General features: G+C 42.3%; 1 protein-coding gene across 4 annotated transcripts in view; it reads left to right on the top strand.

Moving 5' to 3' along the window:
• The first annotated feature begins 7,459 nt into the window (after nt 1-7,459).
• Nucleotides 7,460-21,218, top strand: part of RYK (receptor like tyrosine kinase) — a 104,135-nt gene continuing 90,376 nt past the window's right edge. For all 4 annotated transcript variants that reach the window (XM_084989743.1, XM_084989742.1, XM_084989741.1 and 1 more), the window contains exon 1: nt 7,460-7,914. In XM_084989743.1, coding sequence (XP_084845869.1) covers nt 7,686-7,914 — 229 coding nt within the window. In that variant the 5' untranslated portion in view covers nt 7,460-7,685. The remainder of the gene's footprint in view (nt 7,915-21,218) is intronic.

Here is a 21,218-nt window from a genome sequence, read left to right as displayed (position 1 = left end):
TTTTAGTGATATTCCTGCCAAAAATGTGTAACCTGAATCTAATCATGAGGAAATATCAGACAACACTAATGAGGACCATTCTATAAAATATAAGAACCTCAGGCAAAAGAAAAGTTGAGGAAATTTCAGATTAAGGAGACCAAAATGACATGACAAATGAGTGCAATGTGTGATTCTGGTTTGGATCCAGAGAGTTATAAAGACTTTGTTAGACAATTGACAAAATTTGAATATGAACGGTAGATTAGAAAATACTATCGTATCAATGTTAAGTTTCTGCGTTTTGAAAATTGTACTATGGTTATAAAAGACAATGTCCATTTTGGGAAATGCATAATGAGGTCTCATGATGTTTCCAATCTATTCTCAAACGGTTTATGAAAAAATTCATATCTATCTACCCATCTGGGAATGATAATGGAAATGGAGCTGAGAATTTCCTGGAGTTTTTTTTTTTTTTAAAGACATCAGATCCAAGAATCTCAGATTTCAAGCAAGGTAAATGGAAGACAATCACATTTATAGATATCCTAGTGAAACTGTGGGACATCACTAAAAAAGATTTCTTTCTATAAAAAAGGGCAGATAGGGGTTTCTGTCGTGGCTCAGTGGGTTAAGAACCCAACATAGGGTCTGTGAGAATGCAGGTTTGATTCCTGGCCTGACTCAGTGCATAAAAGATCTTAAGTTGCAGATGTGGCTCAGAACTGGTATTTCTGTGACCATGGTGTAGGCTGGTAGCTGCAGCTCCAGTTCAACCCCTAGCCTGGGAACTTGTATATGTGGCAGGTATGCAGGTATGGCCATAAAAAGAAAAAGAAAAAAAGGAAAGACAGATAATCTGTCAAAGTCAGAGTTACAACTGACTCTTCAAAAGCAATAATGGAAACCAGAAGACAAGTAAGGAAGAGTATGTTCAGAATACAGGAGATCACTTAGGATCCCTTGGTTTACCAGGCCCTATGATTAGGGTCAATGGAAAACTATCACTACCCAATCCAGGAAGGATTAGCAATGGCCAGACTCTACTAGATAAAGAACCTTGACCAGCGACATGCTTGATGAAGGCAAAAGGGGTACAAAATAGGTAGTAGAAGAAGGAATTTATAAACACTAATTATAACCATGTGACCAGCTACGGAAATGAGAACTATAATTATCATGAATTTTGTTTTGTTTATTTTTTTCATAGGAGAACCACTTGTCCCAAGTACTTATTTTATTATGAAAAACAATTATTTTGTTATGAGCACTTTTGTGGGTATATACTCATATATTACATAAATATCTTTGTCTTCTTTCACTCCTAATTCATTTATCATACAACTTAAGCCGTACTGACTTTTTAATCAGTGTTATGAATTTCACATCACAGTATTTAAGTTGTAGGATATCAGGAGAAGAATAAACATTACTCAAGGATTTTACCTCCACTTCTAGGGAAGAAAATAGTGTTTTCAGTTGTACACAAGATACTTGTATCATATTGGCAGCGATATAATCTTGTTATTGTTTTTTTGGTTTGTTTTGTTTTTTTCATTTTTGGCCACCCTGAGTCACATGGAGTTCCTGGGCCAGGGATCAGATCTGAACCACAGTCACAACCTAAGTTGCTGAGGAAAGACTGAATCTTTAACCCAATGTGCCAGGGATCGAACCTGCGTCCCAGGGCTCCCAAGATGCTACTGATCCGGTTGTGCCACAGCGGGAACTCCCTCGTTGTTTTTATTTAGAGATTAAATATAGTTTAAGGAGATGCATATGGGTGCCAGGTTTATAAGAGCTGGGCTTGCGATGGCCAATTTTTTGTGTGAACTTGGCTGGGATAAGGGATGCTCATGTAGCTGGCAACATATATTTCTGGATATGTCTGTGAAGGATTAACATTTGAATCAGTAGATTGAATAAAGAAGTCATCTTCAGCAACGAGGGTGGGTCACCACACAATCCAGCGATGGCTTGAAACAAAAAAAATATGGAGGAAGTACGAATGCCCCTTTTGCTGGAGTTGAGATATCTATCTCCTCCTTCCTTTCTGACTTCAGCACTGTTGGTTCTCAGGCCTTAGACTAGGATTTAAGGTACACTATTCTCTATACCCCTCCCTTACCCCTTCCTGGCCTTTGGATTTAGGCTGGATAACACTGCAGGCTTTCCTGGTTCTCCAGATTGCAGACAGCAGATCCTGGGACTTCTCAGCCTCCATAATCATGTGAGCCAATTTCCATAATAAATCTCCTCTTATCCCTCCTCTTTCACTTTCTCTCCCTATCTCTCTCTATACATATGTACATATATTCACTTACTTATTTATAGTTTTGTCCTATTGGCTCTGTCTCTGGAGAACCCTACTAATAAAATTGGTTACAATGACTAAGAGTAGAATATTTGATAAATACGATAAATAGTGTTTGGAGCAAATAGCTCTCCATGTCAAAAAAATAAAATTGTGTCATATGCCATACATAAACATAAATTCCAGATGGGTTTAGGAACTAATTTTTTTAAGGTATGAAAACATTAGAAAAATAAAAAGAATACTATTATTATTACTATTATTATTTTCTTTTTTGGCCACCCTGCAGCACATGGAGTTCTCAGGCCCATCAGATCCTGGTTGCAGTTGAGACCTACACCACAGCGGTGGCAACACTGGATCCTTAACCAGTGGGCTAGGGATCAACCTGGGTCCTAGCGCTGCAGAGACACTGCTGATCCCATTGTGCCACAGTGGGAACTCCACAAAAATTATTAATTTTGGAGTTTTTCTTAAGCAAGACACAAAATGCAGGAGACATAATGGAATAGATTGTTAGAGCTATTAAATAAAAATCCAAAATTTAAATTAAATAAGGACCAATGGAGACCTACTAGGTAGCACAGGAAACTCTACCCAATATTCTGTGGTAATCTATATGGGAAAAGAATCTGAAAAAATAACGGATGTGTGTATGTGTATAAATGAATCATTTTGTTGTATAGTAGAAATTATTACACATCGTAAATCAACTGTACTTAAATAAAATTTTAAAAAATGAAAAAAATTAAGGACATCATAAGCAAAGTTAAATGATAAGGTTTCAGTACAAAAAACAAACCACCTGCTGGAAAAAAGGCAAAAAGTGTAAACTGAATGCACAATAAACACCTATGAGAAGATGCTTAACCTCACTGGTAATGAGGGAAATGCAAATTAAATGAATTCTTTTCCTTTCCTTGGACTGTCAAAAGCAAAATGAAAAACACTGATATATTACTTTGTCTCTTTGATTTATGCCACTGGTAGAAGTGTACACTGTTAAAAGTCTTTTGGAGGGCAATTTAGTGGAATCCAGCATCTCTACTTCTGAGAATCTACCCTTCTGAAACATCTATATATGGGCACAGAGATGCATGTACCAGGATGTGTGGTCCATCACCAGACCTGTGAAATCCAGCATGGTCCATCCCAGCCAAAATGCCTCTGTATGTTCTGTCATGCAAGAGCCTTAAGAGCTTAAATCCTTTTGATCAGAGAAAACAAAAACCGTGTCAACAATTACCCATTTCTGTAAAACTGAAAGAAAACCACACACACAAATAGTTGCATGTCTAAATACATTTTTTATGTAGGTAAATGTCTTGAGAAAGGGCTAAAAGAACATGCACCGAACTGGACGGTGGTGGAGAGAGAAAATGTCTTGTATCAATGAGGATGCTCATATTTTCCACCGAGTACTTCGGTGCTGCTTGACGCATTCACAATGCAAGTGGAGGGAGAAGATTTAAATGGTAAACTGCTCCATAGTGCAGAGCAGTGTTCCCAAATGCTGCTTGCAGAGGATGGGGCTCTTTTCACAACTTAGAGCCACCCCTTTCTACATGCTGCCCCCAGCTGAGTGAGCACAGTCCGGGTCAGGGAGCTGTTCCCAGGGCTCTGTGAACCCTGTGTCTATCCATGTGCACACAAGAAAGCTGGGCTCTGAAGGGGCATCAGACTACACATGACCCGGAGGCCTCACCCCTTCCCCGCCCAACCTTGGCTGGCCCAGTGCTTACACCCACCCATCCTGCTGCCTCTCAGGCCCAAGGCTGGCCATTTTTAGGAGCAGTGAAAGGAGTCCTGATGATGGTATTTTCTGGGCCTTCTGAAATCTGTCTCCCATAAAAGAATAAGGTCAACCACTGCGATAAGCAAAACCAAGAGCGGGGACAGTGGGTGGAGTAGGATGACGACTCTGGCCTTTAGCTCCTCCAGGCAAAGAAACCTCAGGAGGCTGGGGGTCAGGGCTTCCCAGCAGTTTCACACTGAGGCTTACTGGGACATTTCAAAAGCTGCCACTCACACCTTGATGGGCAAGGGAGAGGGGACTCCTTCTTCAGAGATGGCTTGGGGGTTGTGTGAGAGCAAGTACGTTGCAGAGACTGGGAATTGGTTCCTCTTCTGGGGAGTTAGAGTATTGGCAAGACACAATTTCAGTCTTATTTAGAAATTAACATTTTTATTTTTCAGAAGTTAACATTTGAGTATAGATGTGAAGAGATGGAAGTTCAAGACACAAGGATGTCAGAAGGAAGAGCATTCCAGGTACAGGGAACAGTGGTGCAAAGGCGCTGAGGCAGGATTATGTCGGATGTATTGGAAGTAGAGCAAGGAAGTCACCGTAGCTGCAGCTAAGTAGGGGGAGGGTAGAAGGAAAAAATAAGATCAGACGGGAAGGGAGGAAGGCAAAGAGTGAGAACTGCCTTGACATCTTGTAAGGATTTTGTTTTTTACTGTAGATGAATTAGTGAGCCATTGGCAGGCTAAGAGCCGGGAAGTGACATGATCAGGTTAAGGTTTAATGGGATGGCTCTGGCAGCTGTGTTTGAGAACAGACTAAAGAAATAAGAGGAAAGCAGAGAGGCAGTGAGGTGGCAACTGAAGTGGTCCACAAGAGAGATGGCAGAGCTGAGATCTTCTTGAAAGAGTGGCCAGCAACACCTCGAGGGCCTGTGATACCTTTGGGGGAACAGGGACTTTTTAAAACAAATGGGACTTTGACATGGTTCATGTCCCTTAGAACAAGAGGGAGTTCCCATCATGGCTTAGTGGTTAACGAACCCGACTAGGACCCATGATGATGCAGGTTTGATCCCTGGCCTCTCTCAGTGGGTTAAGGATCTGGTGTTGCCATGAACTGTGTAGGTTGCAGATGCGGCTTGGATCTGGAGTTTCGGTGTCTGTGGTGCAGGGTGGTGGTTACAACCCCTAGCCTGGGAACTTCCATATGCATATGCTGCCAGTGCAGCCCTTAAAAGCAAAAGAAAAAAAAAGAAAGAAAGAAAGAACAAATGATGTACATGCCACTTGCTGTGTGTTGCTACCCTCTGAAGTTGTTACCTCTGTTAGTATGGGGTGGGGCCTAGGAATTTGCATTTCCACATGTTCCCAGGTGGTATTACTACTGATCTGGGAATCATACGTGGAAAGCCACTCACTTTTTATTCATGGCACTGATGAAAATGTGTAACTAATGTTTATCGTACCTCCTCAAGGAAGCTCCTTACTCACCCGTGTGTCCCAGTGCCAAGCATGACACCTGGCATTAATGTTTTGAGCTTGGCTCTGGGCCAGCCATGGTGCTAATCTGAATGAAGTTCTTGACAATCCCGGCTTTGAAGGGTTTGCAGGTATCTGATGATGAAACTTTCCAGGAAGTGGTCATTAGAGGGAAGGGATTAATTATAGAAATAATAATGGATGTGACACCCACCCCCTCCAGTGTTTGCCAAGGTATTTTACTGACATCTTCTTCAATTAAGTCCTGTAAAAGCCCTGTGATTTGACATCATCACCTCTATTTTATGAATGAGGAAACCAGAGGCTCTGAGGGTTTCTGTAATTTTCAAGGTCACACCACTAACTAGTACCAGAACCCAGCCAGGCCTGACTGCCAGACAGCCCTATGCTCTGTTTACATCACAGACTACCTCCAGAAGTCACTGATAAGAGGAGATTGCCTTGAAGACAGGAACTTCCTTACTTGGGGACTGTGAGTCATTTTCAAAAATGTGGGGAACCATTCTTAAAAAAAAAGGCAAAAACACCTCCTGTCTGAATTGAGAGCCTGTTCACACAGCACATTCCCGGCCCCAAGCCCTTCTTGCCAGAGCCCCTGTTCCCTAATAGGTAGCAGTGGCTGCCCCAAAGAAAGTATTTTTGCTGATTCTAAAAGTATTTGTGCGGTTCTGTCGATCTCTGGTGGAACACTTTTCCTCAGCCCTCACCCTCTTCCTGCCTCCTGTAGGGTGATGGGTACAGTATTCTGTGCTGGGGAGCTGAGGCTTGACAAATCAAGACCGGTTTAACTCTAAATGGAATCCATCCCTCTCACTAGAAGAGGAGAAAAGCAAATGTCAGGACTTCCAGCCTCATCAGCCCCTCTCTTCTCTTCCTCTTCAGAGAGGATAAAAATAGCCCGAGTGCTGCACTGAAGGTGGGCCTGCCAGGTCCGCAGCAGCTCTTCCCAGAGGTGGGGGCCTAGGGAGAGGCATAGGGACAGGGCAGAGACCTCTCCCCAGGTGCTAGGGACCAGGACGGGCAGAGACGCCTGAAAATCTATGGAGAGAGGGGATGTGGAGCAGGTTTGACCAGAGACTGGGTGGTTCACTTAAATACACCGCCAGGCGCACCAGCTCGCTGGCTGCCTTTAAGAAAGACAAGGTATATCCGTGATTCTTAACCACTTTGAAGAACAGGGACTCCCTAGAACAAATGATGAGATGTACATATCACTTCTCTGTGTGTGCTCAAGCCCACACACAGAACGCAGTGAGAAACACACGTGTACCAGACTTGAGCACACACAGAGAGACAGACACATGTTTTGGCACACAATTTCATGGTGTGGCGGGGCACGCGCGGGGGGGGGGGGCGGTCGGTACTGTTAAAGCCCAGCATGGACCTCGGGTTAACAATCCCAAATGCAAGTTGATTATAGAGTCACAGAACGATTTTTAAAAATAATATGTAACGTGTAAGAATAAGGTTATTAAAATCTGCTGAGCAAGATCTTTTTGGAAAATAAATGTATATAGTACATATCCATGAAAACAGATACAGAAATGTTAATGTTGACCTCCGTTGGTAGGCTAGAAGGTGATTTCTAATTTTCTCCATTTTCTCGCCAAACAAAAAGCATGTTTCTTTCTGGCAATCGCAGTTGGGCCTGCCTGCTTGGACCCTCTATCCCGCCGCTGGGGGTGTGTGGGTGTGTGTGGGTGTTCCAGACAACAGACAGGCAAAGATGAGGATAGTGACAACACGGGGCGGGGAAGAGCTCCACTAGAGGGTGAAGAGGGAAGCCTTCGCCCGCGCAGCAACAGAAACACCGCAGAGGTCCCTGCTCTACCCTGCCTGGCCCGCACCGAGCAGGCGGTGCGTGCGTGCGCGCTCTCTGGAGCGGCGGCGGCGCGCGCGCCTCCGCGGCCCGCCCCCAGGAGCAGACGATGCGGCCGAGGAGGAGGAGGAGGCGGCGGCGGCGCGCTCCGGCGGTCTGAAGCGGCGGCCGGCTGCAACGGGCCGGCGGCGCGATGAACTGGGTGCCCGCCCCCGGCTCGGGGCTGTGAGGGGCTCGGGGCCGGGGGTGGGGGGCGGAGGCAGCGCGGCGGGCGGCCCACGCTCCTCCTCAGCGGCGGCGGCGGCGGCGGCGGCGGCTGTGGCCATGCGCGGGACCGCGCGGCTGGGGCCGCCGGGCCGGGGCCGCCTCACGGGGGCGGGCGGCCTAAGGGCTCTGTTGCCGCCGCTGCTGCTCCTGCTAGCGCTGCTGCCGCTGCTGCCCGCGCCAGGCGCCGCCGCCGCCCCGGCCCCGCGGCCTCCTGCGCTGCCGCCCGCGGCCGCGGGGCCCAGCGTGAGCCTTTACCTGAGCGAGGACGAGGTGCGCCGGCTTATCGGTGAGTGGGGCCGCCTGCGCTGGGGCGGGCACGTCGGGCCGGGCCCCGTTGCTTCCGGCCGCCGGCGGCCCAGTCCGCGAGTCGTGGACCGCGGGCAGGTCCGGTCCCAGCGCCCCGGGTTGCCTCCGGTCTCGGCCTTTGCCTGCCTTGTTGGCCAGGAGGTGTGGTCCCTGCCCGGCCCCCTCCCCGGGCCAGCCTTCCGGTCTCCCTCCCACGCGGCGAAAAGACCCGGGGATCCCTCGGCCGCCGGAGATCCACCCATTTCCATCCTCCTTAACAGCCTCTTCAGCCTGTCGCCTTTTCTCGAGGCAGACTTTTCTTCCCTACCGCTCCAAGTTTCTTTGACCCTTCCTATGCATGTTACTCTAGCGCCCTAGATTTTGGGTTACCTCGAAATCCACGTTTTATTTAGGTTAAACCTGCAAACTCTGGGATGTTGTTTTGATGCCCCAGTAGAAGTTACACAGCTGTGCTCATATTTTTCGGTTGTCATAGGGTTTTTTTTGGAAAATAAGAGAGAGAGATTGGTTATAAGGGCAGTACATGTTTCTGCCAGTCTCCAAATCTTGGGATTGATAGGCTTATTTTAGAGAGAATGAATAGAGAATGAATCTCCAGGTAGCAGATCTTTTAGTTTCTTCAGTATCTTTTTGACTTCTGTCTTGAATGTGTTGGAGTTTGGACTGATCCTGTATTTCTGGGCCACTCTCCTACTTTGAATATCATGTAAGAGAAGGAGAACTTCATTTTGGATCAGTTGGTGGTTCTGTTCTAGCTCATTAGCTTTGTCATTTGGGGAATTAATTTGAAAAATCATGGTGTTCTCCAGACTTTGTGGATTCTGGAAATGACCCCTCTAGAGAAAGGTCTGATAGAAATGGCCTCAAATGGAAAGACGTTGGTAGTTGCAGATAGCTAGACATTCCCCACACCGATAATTTTTTAAAAACATCGTTGTTTCATTTCAGATTTGTGGTGCATCTGAGTGTTTGATGGAAAAATATTTCTTTTAAGCATCCATTATTATTTTCTTTTATTTTTTTAAGTTGTAAAACTTGAGGTCTGTTGAGGTCGACTCAGTGTGGAAATGGAATTGCTTTTAGCAGAGTGTTTAGACATTGTTACATTGCATATATGGGTTTGTAGTCTTTAACCAAAAAAGAATGTTGGTTTTTTAAAAAAATTTCCTGCAATTCTAAATCCTCTTTTTAGTCTAGCTGAATGAGCTGGATTTAGTTTAGCTGAATTAAAACTGCCAATTGAATTAGTACTTGAAACAAGACTAAGTTAGGAAAAATAACGATTGCTTATAAATTGACTCATGTCACATTAATTTAAGAAATACTAATGTATTATGCATGGTTTTGTAAATGTTTTTTGGTTAAAAGTGTGTATGTAATTTGTGACATTGTTTACATTTAAGAAACCCATGTAAGAAACCAATTAGGATGGGAGAAGGGACAACCAAATACGGACAGTGATTGAGTGCCTGCCTTATACTTGCCCCTGCATGTTTTATACATGTAATTTCCTCTAATTTTTTTGTGAGCCAGTGAGATGGATATCATTATTCTCATTTTAGAGATGAGGAAAGGGAGACTTTAAATAGCTTGCTCCAGGTCACACATTTATAGTCTTTTTAAAGAAAATCAAAAAGTAATACTGATATAGGCCACAGATTTCATTGAAATGAAGGTATTGTTTTTATGGAAGTTGGATTATGGCATGGTGGAAAATAAGTCATTGCTAATTAATACTTGAAATGATATATTTGTTACCCAATCGATGAGCATCCATTTTATGCCCAGAAATGAGTTGCTGGGAAGAGAGGAGGAAGGATTTCCTCACTGAACAACCTTGGTCCAGCTCTGGGACAGGAGGGACCTCCTGCAGAATTTTTTCTAATGCAGATAGAATTGACCTGCTACAGGGTGTCTCTTGATGCTCCATTCTGCCAAATCGAGGTCTTCTCCTTCCATCCCTTTCCATCTCCCTCATCTAATTTTAAAGTATTCTTTGGCCCCCGCCCCAAGCTGAGGTGGAGCAGGTGGGTGGGGCTGAGATGTATACCAGACGTACTGAGTTCTCAGAATGTAGTTTCCCATAGGATGTTTAAAACGACTTCGAGATCCTGTGTACCATGTTTTTACATAGTTATGGGTTAAATGCCTATGAAAGCTGACGTGGGAAACTAACCATCACTTTACTATGTCTAAGACAATGAATTTGGAATTCCAAGTATGGAACTTATAAATGAAGTTGGTAGTGACAACTTTATAAATTGAACTAATTGTTCCTGACACAAGAATGTTATTGTTTTAAACCAATTCATACATGCACGTAGTTTAAAAAATATCAAATAGTGCTAAAAGACGTAAATAAAAAATGATAGTCTTTCTACCTTTGACATTTTTATCTTCCAGGCCCTACTTTTCAGTGGAATCTGCTATCTCAAGCTAATTATTTTTTTCCTGTTTTTTACTTTTCATATTTTGAAATCAACATGGAATAAGCATTTGACTTCCTAGTAATCATGATTGAGTAGTTGCCTTCTTCTCATGCCCAAATCCCCCAATATAGTTAGGTCATTTTTGGTAAAGCCAGAAGTCCACATTTACATTACTGTGTATGTATTTATATTGTATATTTTTATTATACATACTCATGTATATATACATATGCATACACACATATATCAACTCCCTTCTGAGTTAAATAGTGACCCATGGTTATTTTTTTTCCCAATACGTTTTTGTTTTTCGTGGAACAAACAAGTGACTTTTAAACTTTTTATTAGTCTTTTATGTATCCGTGGCTGCATTCTCGCATATATTTCAAGAAATATGTTGATTGCTTTTTAGTATCTTTTTCCAGGTAATACGTAAAATTATCTCAGTTTCACTTGGTTTTCTCTTAAAGATTCCCTGCTTTGGAGCCTTCTGTTCTTCCAGTCTGGACAGTAGGATTGTTTATCCTGCAGATTCTGTACCCTTCTCTCTGTCTCTGAGCTGTTTCCTGGATCTCCTGTCTTCCTTTTCCTTGGTTGGCTTCGTTTTGCTAAAGTATATCCTCAGTAGCTTCCTGAGAAGGGTTGCAGGGAAGGTAAGTAATTTGAGGCCTTGCATGTCTGAAGGTGTCTATCCTCTCCTCATGCTTTATAGGTGATTTGGCTGAATTCAGACTATTAGACTGAAAAAAAGTATAGATTTTCAATTTTGATGGCATTGTTGCACAGTTTTACACATTGGCTTTGAGGGTTTCTGATGAAAAATCCAAAGCCATTCTGATTCCTTTTGTTTTCCTTTTTTTGACCACATCTATGGCATATGGCAGTTCCCAGGCTAGGGGCTGAATCATAGCTGAGGCTGAGGCCTATACCACAGGCACGGCAGCATGGCAGTTGTGACTGACGCTGTAGCTTGTGGCAACACAGGATCCTTAACCCACAGAGAGAGGCCAGGGATCGAACCTGCATCCTCATGGAGTCTAAGTTGGATCCTTAACCTGCTGAGCCACAAGGGGAACTCCTCTGATGCCATTTTGTCTTTGTTTTTTAAGTTCAGGGTCTTTGTCTTTTTAAAATTCTGTAATTTTATCAGCTTTTGTCTGGGTTTTTCCATCTGTCTGTTATCCCTCTTATCTTAGTGAGCCCTTTCAATATGGAGACTCATATCCTTCAGATTCCAAAAATGTATGTTACTTCTCATAATTTCCTACCCATCACTTTTTGTTTTTTGTTTCTGAGATTTCTACTAGTTTGGTTATTGAATCTCCTGGCATTGATCTTTGGAAGTTCTTATGTTACCTCATATTTATATCTTTGTATTTGGGGATGGGAAAAAGGGGGGAAATTTCTCAATTTTGCCTTCCAGACTCTTTCATTTTTAAAATTTTAATGACAATTTAAAATTTTAGAACTCTTTTTGTTCTCTATTTCCATTTCCTTTTTTGCTTTCATGTAATTCTGATTTTATGGATGTATTATCTTATCTCTGAGGTATTTGTTTATTGTTTTTAATTTTTTCTATATGTTTAGTATTTCAAAAATATTTCTTCTGCTTCCTCCAAAGTCCCTGTTCATTTCAAGGTTCTTTTTATGTTTGTTTAGATGGCAAATATCTATTGATCCTTGGCTGTCTGTAATTAAGAGCCAGATGCTGAAAAGTTGATTAGGGGAGCATGAACATGTCTGTGCATGCAGGTGGTCTAGTGGCCTCCCTTGGAATGCAGGCGAACTTCTCATTGGGAACCCCCACCTCCCCAACTTCACACCCCTGGCAGCACCTTCACATCTTGCCTGGAATTGGTCAGTGTCTGAAGTGAAGACATCTCCAGTCTGCTGCCTCTGGTGTGCTTGGTGATACACCAGCTGCCTGGGTTGGGGTTATGTATTTGGGGAGAGATGGAGGGTGCCATTGTTCAGGCTATAGACTTTGACTACTCTTTATAGCTCTCCTGCCTCTGGTTCAGAAAAAACTTTGGGTCTCTTGTTGGATCTAGGGATCCAACTGCTTTGAATATCCTCCATCAAAGACTCTCTCTTTGATAGACCTGAGCTTCAGCCCTGCCTTTGGTGGCCCTTGGTCCATCCATGGCTGAGCCTCTCCAGGGGTCCTGAGAGGCAGTGATCATTCCTTCAACTGCTTCCCATCTTGAAAAAGTTTGTTGAAATGTGTGACCCATTGTTGTCTTCTTTCCCCTTCTGTCTTTGTGGTTTAATGTCTTTGTGATTTCATTACTATCATTTTAGAGGAGTCCTGGGAGGAAATGGGGATAAAGGCAAGTGGTCATTCCACAATGTGTAAGTGGCAGTTAGTATTGGACCTTGACTATTGAAGATAACAATAGTTTTTTGGCAATGTCAGTATTAGGAAGAGTAGTGGTGGTGTGGCTGCAGTAATGGTTGATGCTTTTCAGAGCGCTGCTGATGTGTGGCAGTCGTCTGCCTGTGTCAAATACAAAGGTAATCTCTGTTTGAGGTGTGTACTCTTGCATTTTATAGAAGAGAGAGCAGACTTGGAGGTGGTGTGTAACCAGTTCGTTCCTTGGTAGCAGGTGTGCAGTCCTGTTGGAAGTGCATTGGTATAAAGACTCTAAAGGCTTGCAGAGCTTTTAACCTTTCTCTGTCATCCCTGTGTCCCCAGACCCTGCCGAGGCTGCAGTGTAGGCATCCGTTTCCCCATTTTACTTATGAAGCCTCTGATTTGGGACCTTTAGGGGCAGCGAATAGACTCAGTCTGGAATCCTTGCTGCCTCTTTGTCAGCTCTGGAGGAGCTGTGATTAACCAGAATGCTCAAGGAGTAGACCCTGCAGGCCTGCTGCCATATGCGCTCACTTGTAGTCTTGACTGTTATCTGCATCCTTTCCTGTTTTCTACCTAATTGATAACTCTGATAGCTGAGTTCCCTAGAAGTCCAGAGCTGGTGAAAGTGGTCTGTGGCTGGGGCAGTGTTAGGGCTTTGGAAATAAAATGCTGTTGGGTGGGGGAATGCTATAAACTGGTCATGACAGTGGTGTTAGTGATAGAAAATCTGTAGAAGTCAGGGGGACTTCTGAGAATAGACTCCACCTCCCACCAATTAGAAATTCACTTTCCATAAGTTGCATCTGAGTTAAATACCCTCTAGAAGAGTAAAGCCTTGTTCACATCTTACTTAAAATCAGTTCACTACTAGTTGAGATCATTGCCCTCCCAAATCAGTCCAGTAAAAGATTTTGAAGCCCAACCAAGTACCATACACTGTGAGAGGAAATGGCAATTCAGAATTACTAAATTCCTTTTCTTGAGGAATTCAGACTTTCATAGGGGAGATTAACAGTTGTATCTACAACTAAAATGCTGACATAAGAGTTACATTGCTGATAGTTATAAGTTTTGTGGGAGTGATTGCTTTTGACTGTAGAAGTGGGGATGGAGAGGCTTATGGGGTTTAGGGAAGGTGTTCCAGTAAAGGAGACAGTTGAGCCTCATCTTGAAGAATGAGCTTGAAAGGCAGAAAAGAGGGGCATTCCATGTGTCACAGAGAAAACAGCATGAACAAAGCCATAGATGTATGGAAGCAGATGTGTGCTAAATCAAGGAGTAGGAATAATGTAATGTGGCCAAGGTGAGAAAATTTGGCAAAGCCAGGGAGTAGAATATAAAGGTGGGAAATATGTTGAAATTGGATTAGGAATTTGAATTCTATTTTATAGGGAATGAGGAACTGTTGAATTTAGGAAAGGAGAGTACACAGATAGACCTAGGTTATAACACTGGCCCCAGTGGAAAGGGTGGTTTTGAAGACTGAAAAGCTAGATCTGGGAAATGGGACAGAGTCAGCCTTGTGCTGATAAGAGGGATCAGCTAGGGCAGTTGCAGGGGTGGGGTGGATTTGTGAGGAATTTGCAGGGAGTTGGGAGAAGACTTAGTGGAGGAGACCTAAGGGCTAAAGAAAAGGGAGGAGCCACAGAGGAATCTAGAGTTTCAGATTTGGGCAGCTGAACTGAGGGTTCTTAATTTTTGGGGAATGGTTGAGGGAAAGAAAAATGAGATGAGCCATGTGTTCCTTTCCTCCCAGCACCTCTCTCCGTCATCAGCCTCAGGCCAAGTGTTTTGGTGGTGGTGGGTGGGGGGCAATGAGGATGTCCTCTCTGCTGGCCTGCTGCATATTCTGCTGCTGCCCAGACTCTGAGGAGGTGGGTGCCAGTGGAGGTGGGTTAGCACTGTGCAGCAAACTCTTAACCCTCAGCATTTGGGGTGGGGTTGGTGGCATTGCTGCAGCATTAATTTGAATCCATGTGTTCTTCATTGGGAGAGCAAGACTGAGACATTGTGCAATTGTGGGTTTTGAGGGTTTTTTTTTTTTTCCTTCTTCATGCTACACATGTGGGAGAACTCTCTCCAATTATGGCTAAACCTGTCCCCTATGAGTCATATCCTGAGTTGACTAATCAATTCTGAAGGTGCTGTCTGAAATACTGTTTGGATTTTAAGGGTCACTTTAGAAACAAACATGGGTATTTTTGTGAGCATCCTGAATTGAGAGGTTACGCAGCATTATTTTGGGGGGTTTAATACAGTTATGTCAGTGTTCTGAAAAAACTTGCCAGCTACACATACTAAAACAAAATAAAATAAAAACTTGATGTGAAATAGAGCCATTAACTACTCTAAAATTGTATCATGCTTAAAAGTATGCTTTTTGTGTGTGTGTTACTGTTGTACATCAAGTATTTTCTTTTTTCTTCCTTTTTTTTTTTTGAGAGTTAAGTTTTATTTGGGGTGAAATTAGGACTTGAGCCCAGGAGACAGCATCTCAGTCCCAAGAAGCAGCTCTCCATCAAGTATTTTCTAATCACTTGTTAAAAAGTTTTCATTTATGTAGGACCTTTAAAAATGTGATATGCTGGGAGTTCCTGTCCTGGCTCAATGGTTAACTAATCTGACAAGTATCCATGAGGACACGGGTTTGATCCCTGGCTTTGCTCAGTGGGTTGAGGATTTGGCATTTCCTGAGCATTGGTGTAGGCTGCAGACAGCTTGGATCCCCAGTTGCTGTGGCTGTGGCTGTGGCCAGCAGCTGTAGCTCTGATTCAACCCCTGGCCTGGGAACCTCCATATGCTTGGATGCGGCCCTAAATAGACAAAAGACCAGAAAAAAAAATGTGATGTGCCAAAAAAATGTGTGAGTATTGCTGAATTACATTATAGGTACTTACTGAATGAGTCTTTTAACTGTGCCCAGCAAATGACAGTGCTGAGTGGTGGAGTATTTCTGAAAAGGAATTTCATAGATCTCATTCTTGTTCATAAGATAAATATGTTGTGTCTTGTTCATAAATAATGGACATGTTTTTATATAAATGTGTCATCTATTTCACATATTTTCTCTTATCAACTGTTGGAAGTAGATGGCATTGGCATTTTTTTATAGATAAATCTGAGGCTCTGGGAAATTACAGAATTCGTGGGAGGTCGCAGAGATGTCTGGGGCTCCGTGACTCCCAAGTGCATGCTTTCTTTACTGTGCCTCCTCTGAAGGTTAACAGTATACTTAGTCTTTAACCAGAATCATCTGAGGGGCTTAAATAAAATATAGATTGCTAGACCTACTCTGAGCAATTTGCTTAGGAGATCTGAGCTGGGGTTCAGCTGGTGAAGTTTTTGAATGACATGTTTCATGGAGTGTAAGATGTATGGCTTTTTCACATTTGACCATCTCTGAAATGGGGACCATGTTGCAATCAATGGTGAGTCATCAGTTAATTGACAGTTTTTTTCTTTCTTAGTGGCACAGAAAATAATGGTGTAGTTTAGATTAAATGAAATATAGTGTTGTAATAAAGTGATATTGTAAGGGAGACTTAGACATAATATGCCACCTTTCCTTTTTTTGAAGGGAGTACCTGTCACAACTTTCTTTCAGAGTTGTAAAATTCACTGGTGGTATTATTATTATACTTGTGGTAATGGCTGTATAGTAATATCCTTGCAGGGGAGGCAAATGATGGCAGTGAGATATTACCATTAGGTTTAAAAACAGTAACAGCTCATTTTTCAGCTAGGAAGTTGCTGGCAAATGAAATATCAGTAGTTCTCAGCCTTATTTTGTGAACACCTTAAGGCATTTTCCTAGGTAAGGGTGTGTGGATCCCACATATATTAAGTTTTTTGTACTGTGACAGGAATTGTTAGACTTTGAGGGCATTGCAGGGCCTCCTGATGAAAGCTTATGGGTACAACTGAATCCCATAAAAGCTGGTTCTGGAAAGAAGCGTCTGCTACATTCTGTATTTCATCCTGGGATTCCCTGACCTACATAGTCTTTTTCCTTCCAGTTTTATTGAGATATAATTGACACCAGCACTGTATAAGTTGAAGGTGTACAGCATAATGATTTGACTTACATCATGAAATGATTATCGCAATAAATTTAGTGAACATCATCATCTCATGTAGATACAGTATTAAAGAAATAGGAAGGATTTTTCCTTGTGATGAGAATTCTTAGACTTACTCTCTTAATGTTCTGTATAACATATAGCAGTGTTATTTGCATTTTTCATGTTGTGCATTACATCCTTAGTATTTGTTTATCTTATAACTACAAGTTTGTACTTTTTGACTACCTTCATCCAGCTCCCCTGCCCCAAATTTTGTAAATAAAACTCCATACATTAAGGTTTACTTCGTTGAAGTTATATGGGTTTTGCAAATATTTTCACTATAGTATTACATAGAATAGTTTTACAGCCCTAAAACATCCCCTGTGAAGGGGGCATTTATATTTATTAATACTTCCCCTTGTATTTTAAAAAATTGGCTTTTAAAAATGTATTTATTGGAGTTCCTGTCGTGGCTCAGTGGAAGAAATCTGGCTAGTATCCATGAGGACTCAGGTTCCATCCCTGGCCTCACTCAGTGGGTTAAGGAGCTGGCGTTTCTCTAAGCTGTGGTGTAGGTCGCAGACGTGGCTTAGATCTGGCATTGCTGTGGCTGCAGCTCCGATTCAGCCCCTAGCCTGGGAACCCTCATGTGCCGCAAGTGTAGCCTTAAAAAGACAAAAAAAAAAAAAAACAAAAAAAACTATTTATTATAGAAAATTTCAAACATTCAAAAGTAGAACATTTGTGTGTCCATCATCCAGCTTCAACAGTTATCAACTCATGGCCCATTTTGTTTGGTTTATACCTCTCCACTCCCCAGTCCACTCCCTCGTCCTCACTCCTCCCATCTTCTGCTTGGATTCTTTTGAAGCAAACTTGGGCAATAAAATTTCATACAAAAATTTTTGGTATGTATTTCTAGAAGATACTCTTTAAAATTTATTATAAACATTATCACGCTTAAGAAATTAGCAGTGATTGATAAATATAAAATATATAGGCATAGAACTTCCTGATTTGTAAATGAATGTTAATATAGAGATTCTTGCCTGTGACATGTTTCTTCTTTTGTCCCTACTCCCCACTATACCACTGTTGAGTTTCTGTGGTGCCAAACCCTTCTCACCCTAGAGTCTGCAGTCAGTGGTTGCTCAGCCTTATGTCCTTTCCCCAGATCTTTATATAGCTGGAGCCTTCTAGATCTCTTAAATTGTTACTTCCTCAGAGAGCCTTGCCTTCCTGGGGTTGACCCCCCGGTGCCATTATTTTCTATCACTGGGTTTTCTTTTAAGTACTTCATACTTTTGTTGAGAGCTAATTCTGTCTGAGTAGAGATCTTTTTTTATTTTCTACTCTATATCCCCAGCACCTAAAACAGTTGCCTGGCATATGATAGATATTCAGTTAAAGTTCAGTGAATGAATAAATGATTACACCCCCCCCCCTTTTTTGGATTCACTGTCTTGTGCCTTACTGGGATCATCATTTCTTGATTATTTACCATTGCCTGCTAAGTTATTATCCAAAAGTGAATAGAGGTTTACATAAATTAATTTTAATAACTTATTCCCTTTGAAGTTGCCTGATCTTCCCAAGTCTCTATCCCCTGCCATAAGGTGCCCCCATCTTGACTTCCATAGCTTTCTACCATCTACAAACACATCCATATCACTATACCCAGCATATTCTATCTTTTACCTTCTGCATTAAGACTACCTCATGGTTTGGACCATAGCAGTCTCAAAGCAGACTGCTGGACCACACTACAGTTGAGGAATGTAAAGTATTCAAGAGAGAGTCAGGCAAAATAGTTAAAAGCTGGAAAATAGAATTTCTGATCTTTTCTTCTGAAATGCTAAACTGCTGTTAATCCTAGACAGTGAATTTTTTCATCTCCTACATAGTAGTTTTCATCCCTAGAAACTTCATTTGGATCTTTTCATATCTTCCATGTCTCTACTTAATTTTTTGTGAGGTACAGTTTTGTTCAGTGTTTGCTAATTCTAACATCTTTGCCAGTTATGGCTTAATTTCAGTTGATTTATCTATCTGTCTGTTTATTTATTTGTTTTTATTTTTTGCATGCCTGGTAGTTTTTGACTAGATGGCAGGCATGATAATTATATCCTCCTGGATGCTAGATATTTTTGTATTCATATAAATATTCTTCGGTTTTGTTCTGGGATGCATTTAAGTTACTTGGAAACAGTCTGATCCTTTCAGGTCTTGCTTTTAAAACTTGTTAGATAGGACAGGAGCAGTCCTCAGGGTAGGTCTCCACAATTAAGACACTTCCTGTGTGCTTTCTCCAGTGACCTATGACTCATGAGATTTTCCAGTCTGGCTGGTGGGAATAAGTGGTAGTCCAAAACCTATGGAGTGCTATGCACTGTTAACTTTTTATTTTTTCTCTGGCCTTGTGTACCTTCCTTGTGCATGCTTTGATCAGCACTCACCTGAAGAAGGCTAGAGGAGCTCTGCAGACCTTGGAAGTTCTCTCTGTGCAGCTCTCTCCTTTCTGGTACTGTGTCCTACATGTGCTAGCTTTCTCTGTCTTTCTGAACTCTCATGTATTTTGTCTGCTTTTTGGTTATTTTAGATAAGAAGGTTAATCTGGTCTTGTTATTCTGTCTTGTCCAGAAGTGAAAATGGCCAAGGATTTTTTTTTTTTTTTTTTTTTTTTTGGTCTTTTTGTCATTTCTTGGGCCGCTCCTATAGCATATGGAGGTTCCCAGTCTAGGGGTCGAATCAGAGCTGTATCCGCCGGCCTATGCCAGAGCCACAGCAGCGCAGGATCCGAGCCGAGTCCGCGCAACCTACATCACAGCCCACGGCAACGCCGGATCCTTAACCCACTGAGCAAGGGCAGGGATCAAACCTGCAACCTCATGGTTCCCAGTCAGATTCGCTAACCACCGCGCCACCACGGGAACTCCAAGGATTATCTCTTTTGCTTGTTTACACCTCTTCTAAAGTTAGCTCCTTAGATTGTTTGCTAAAGGAGAGAATTTAGTCCAATTTCAAGAAAAAAGTTTTAAGGTTTGTATATGTGTGCAGGCACCTGTGCGCAAATGAGGGTTTATAGTAGATAACATGGTATGGGACAGACAGTGTTTGATTTGGAATCTGCATATGTGAATTTTAAATCCATCTCCTGCTTTATGAGGATAGGCAAGTAATTAATGTTTGAGTGTTGGTTTCCTCATATATGAGATGCTTTTCAATGTATAACAGGATGTCTACTATCATAGTTGCTATAATGTATATGAAAATGTTACATAATCCTCAAAATAGGACTTCCTGTGTGACTCCCAGCAGAATCCTCAAAATAATTTATTTTAGTTACTGATGGGGGATTTGTATGTTTTTGAGTGAAAACCAAAATCAGAGAATGTTAGAAAGAGAGGTCACTTAGCTAGTACCTGGTTGATTGATTGCTCTGGGTAGCAACATTTATCACTTGCTGAACAAGTGTTTATTGAGTGTACACTCAGCCTTATTTTTTAGGGGTTTGGCATGTTTTGGTGAGTAAAACAAATTAAGATCCCTGCCGTCAGGGAACTAACTTTTATGGAGAGCCAAGTGACTTGCCTAAGAAAAGAATTCAGGTAGCTGGAACTGGACTCCAGGTTAGCACTTGGAGTTGCTGGCAGGGAGAAGTGATATTTGTGAGTTCCCAATTGTTCCTCGAGCCCCATAACAGCCAGGAGCTCAAATGAGTTACTAATGGCCTCTGCAGCTGACTTGAGAGAATGTGCATGTTCCTACTAGGAGTTGGCTGTGAAAAGAGGTGGAATGGTGGTTATGTCAAATCGAGTAAATTAGTCCATCTCTGCTATAGAGCTGTACTTGAAATGCATATTTGAACTGTTAAGATCATTTTCTTCTTTAAATAGAGTGGGGGGCCAATAATAAATTGTTTCCAGAGTACCATTTTATCCGATACTGGAACATTCTGGTACTCTGGCAGGGTATGTATGCCTCATATTTGATGTCATAGTTCTAGAGATATTTGGGTTGTAGTTTTGTTACTTACTATCCTAAGATAGGAATTGGGAAGCACCTTTAACACATTTGCAGTTGTGGTACAAATTGTATCTCTGGGGGAGTTTTTATAGGTTTTTTAAGATGACAGCTATATTATTTGGATGTGAAATCTTGTTCCCTGATCCTGTGTTTTAGTGTCAGCTCTCTTTGTAATTTCTTATCCATCCGTTATAGTATTTTCAGATGGGGAAGGTGACAGTATTATTTGAGTCATCTACTTGAAATTAAAAGTGAAGGGGGAAAAGAAGTGAATATATGCTCCTGAGAGGATCAGGAGATTCCCTTCTATGACACTGACCCCCTAGCCACCTCTCAGGGACCAGAGGGTGGGTCCACTGCCTTTCCCTCACAGAGGCCAGTTTTAAGCAGAGAATGAGGAGGCAGCCTG

This window comes from Sus scrofa, chromosome 13 (genome assembly GCF_054392235.1).
Source record: "Sus scrofa isolate SSC_HxYL_T2T_F1_AM1 chromosome 13, Sscrofa_HxYL_maternal_Yorkshire_Landrace_v2.0, whole genome shotgun sequence".
Taxonomy (NCBI): domain Eukaryota; kingdom Metazoa; phylum Chordata; class Mammalia; order Artiodactyla; family Suidae; genus Sus; species Sus scrofa.
The sequence above is the reverse complement of the archived record's forward strand: the minus strand, read 5'-3'. Positions and strand labels throughout refer to the sequence as shown.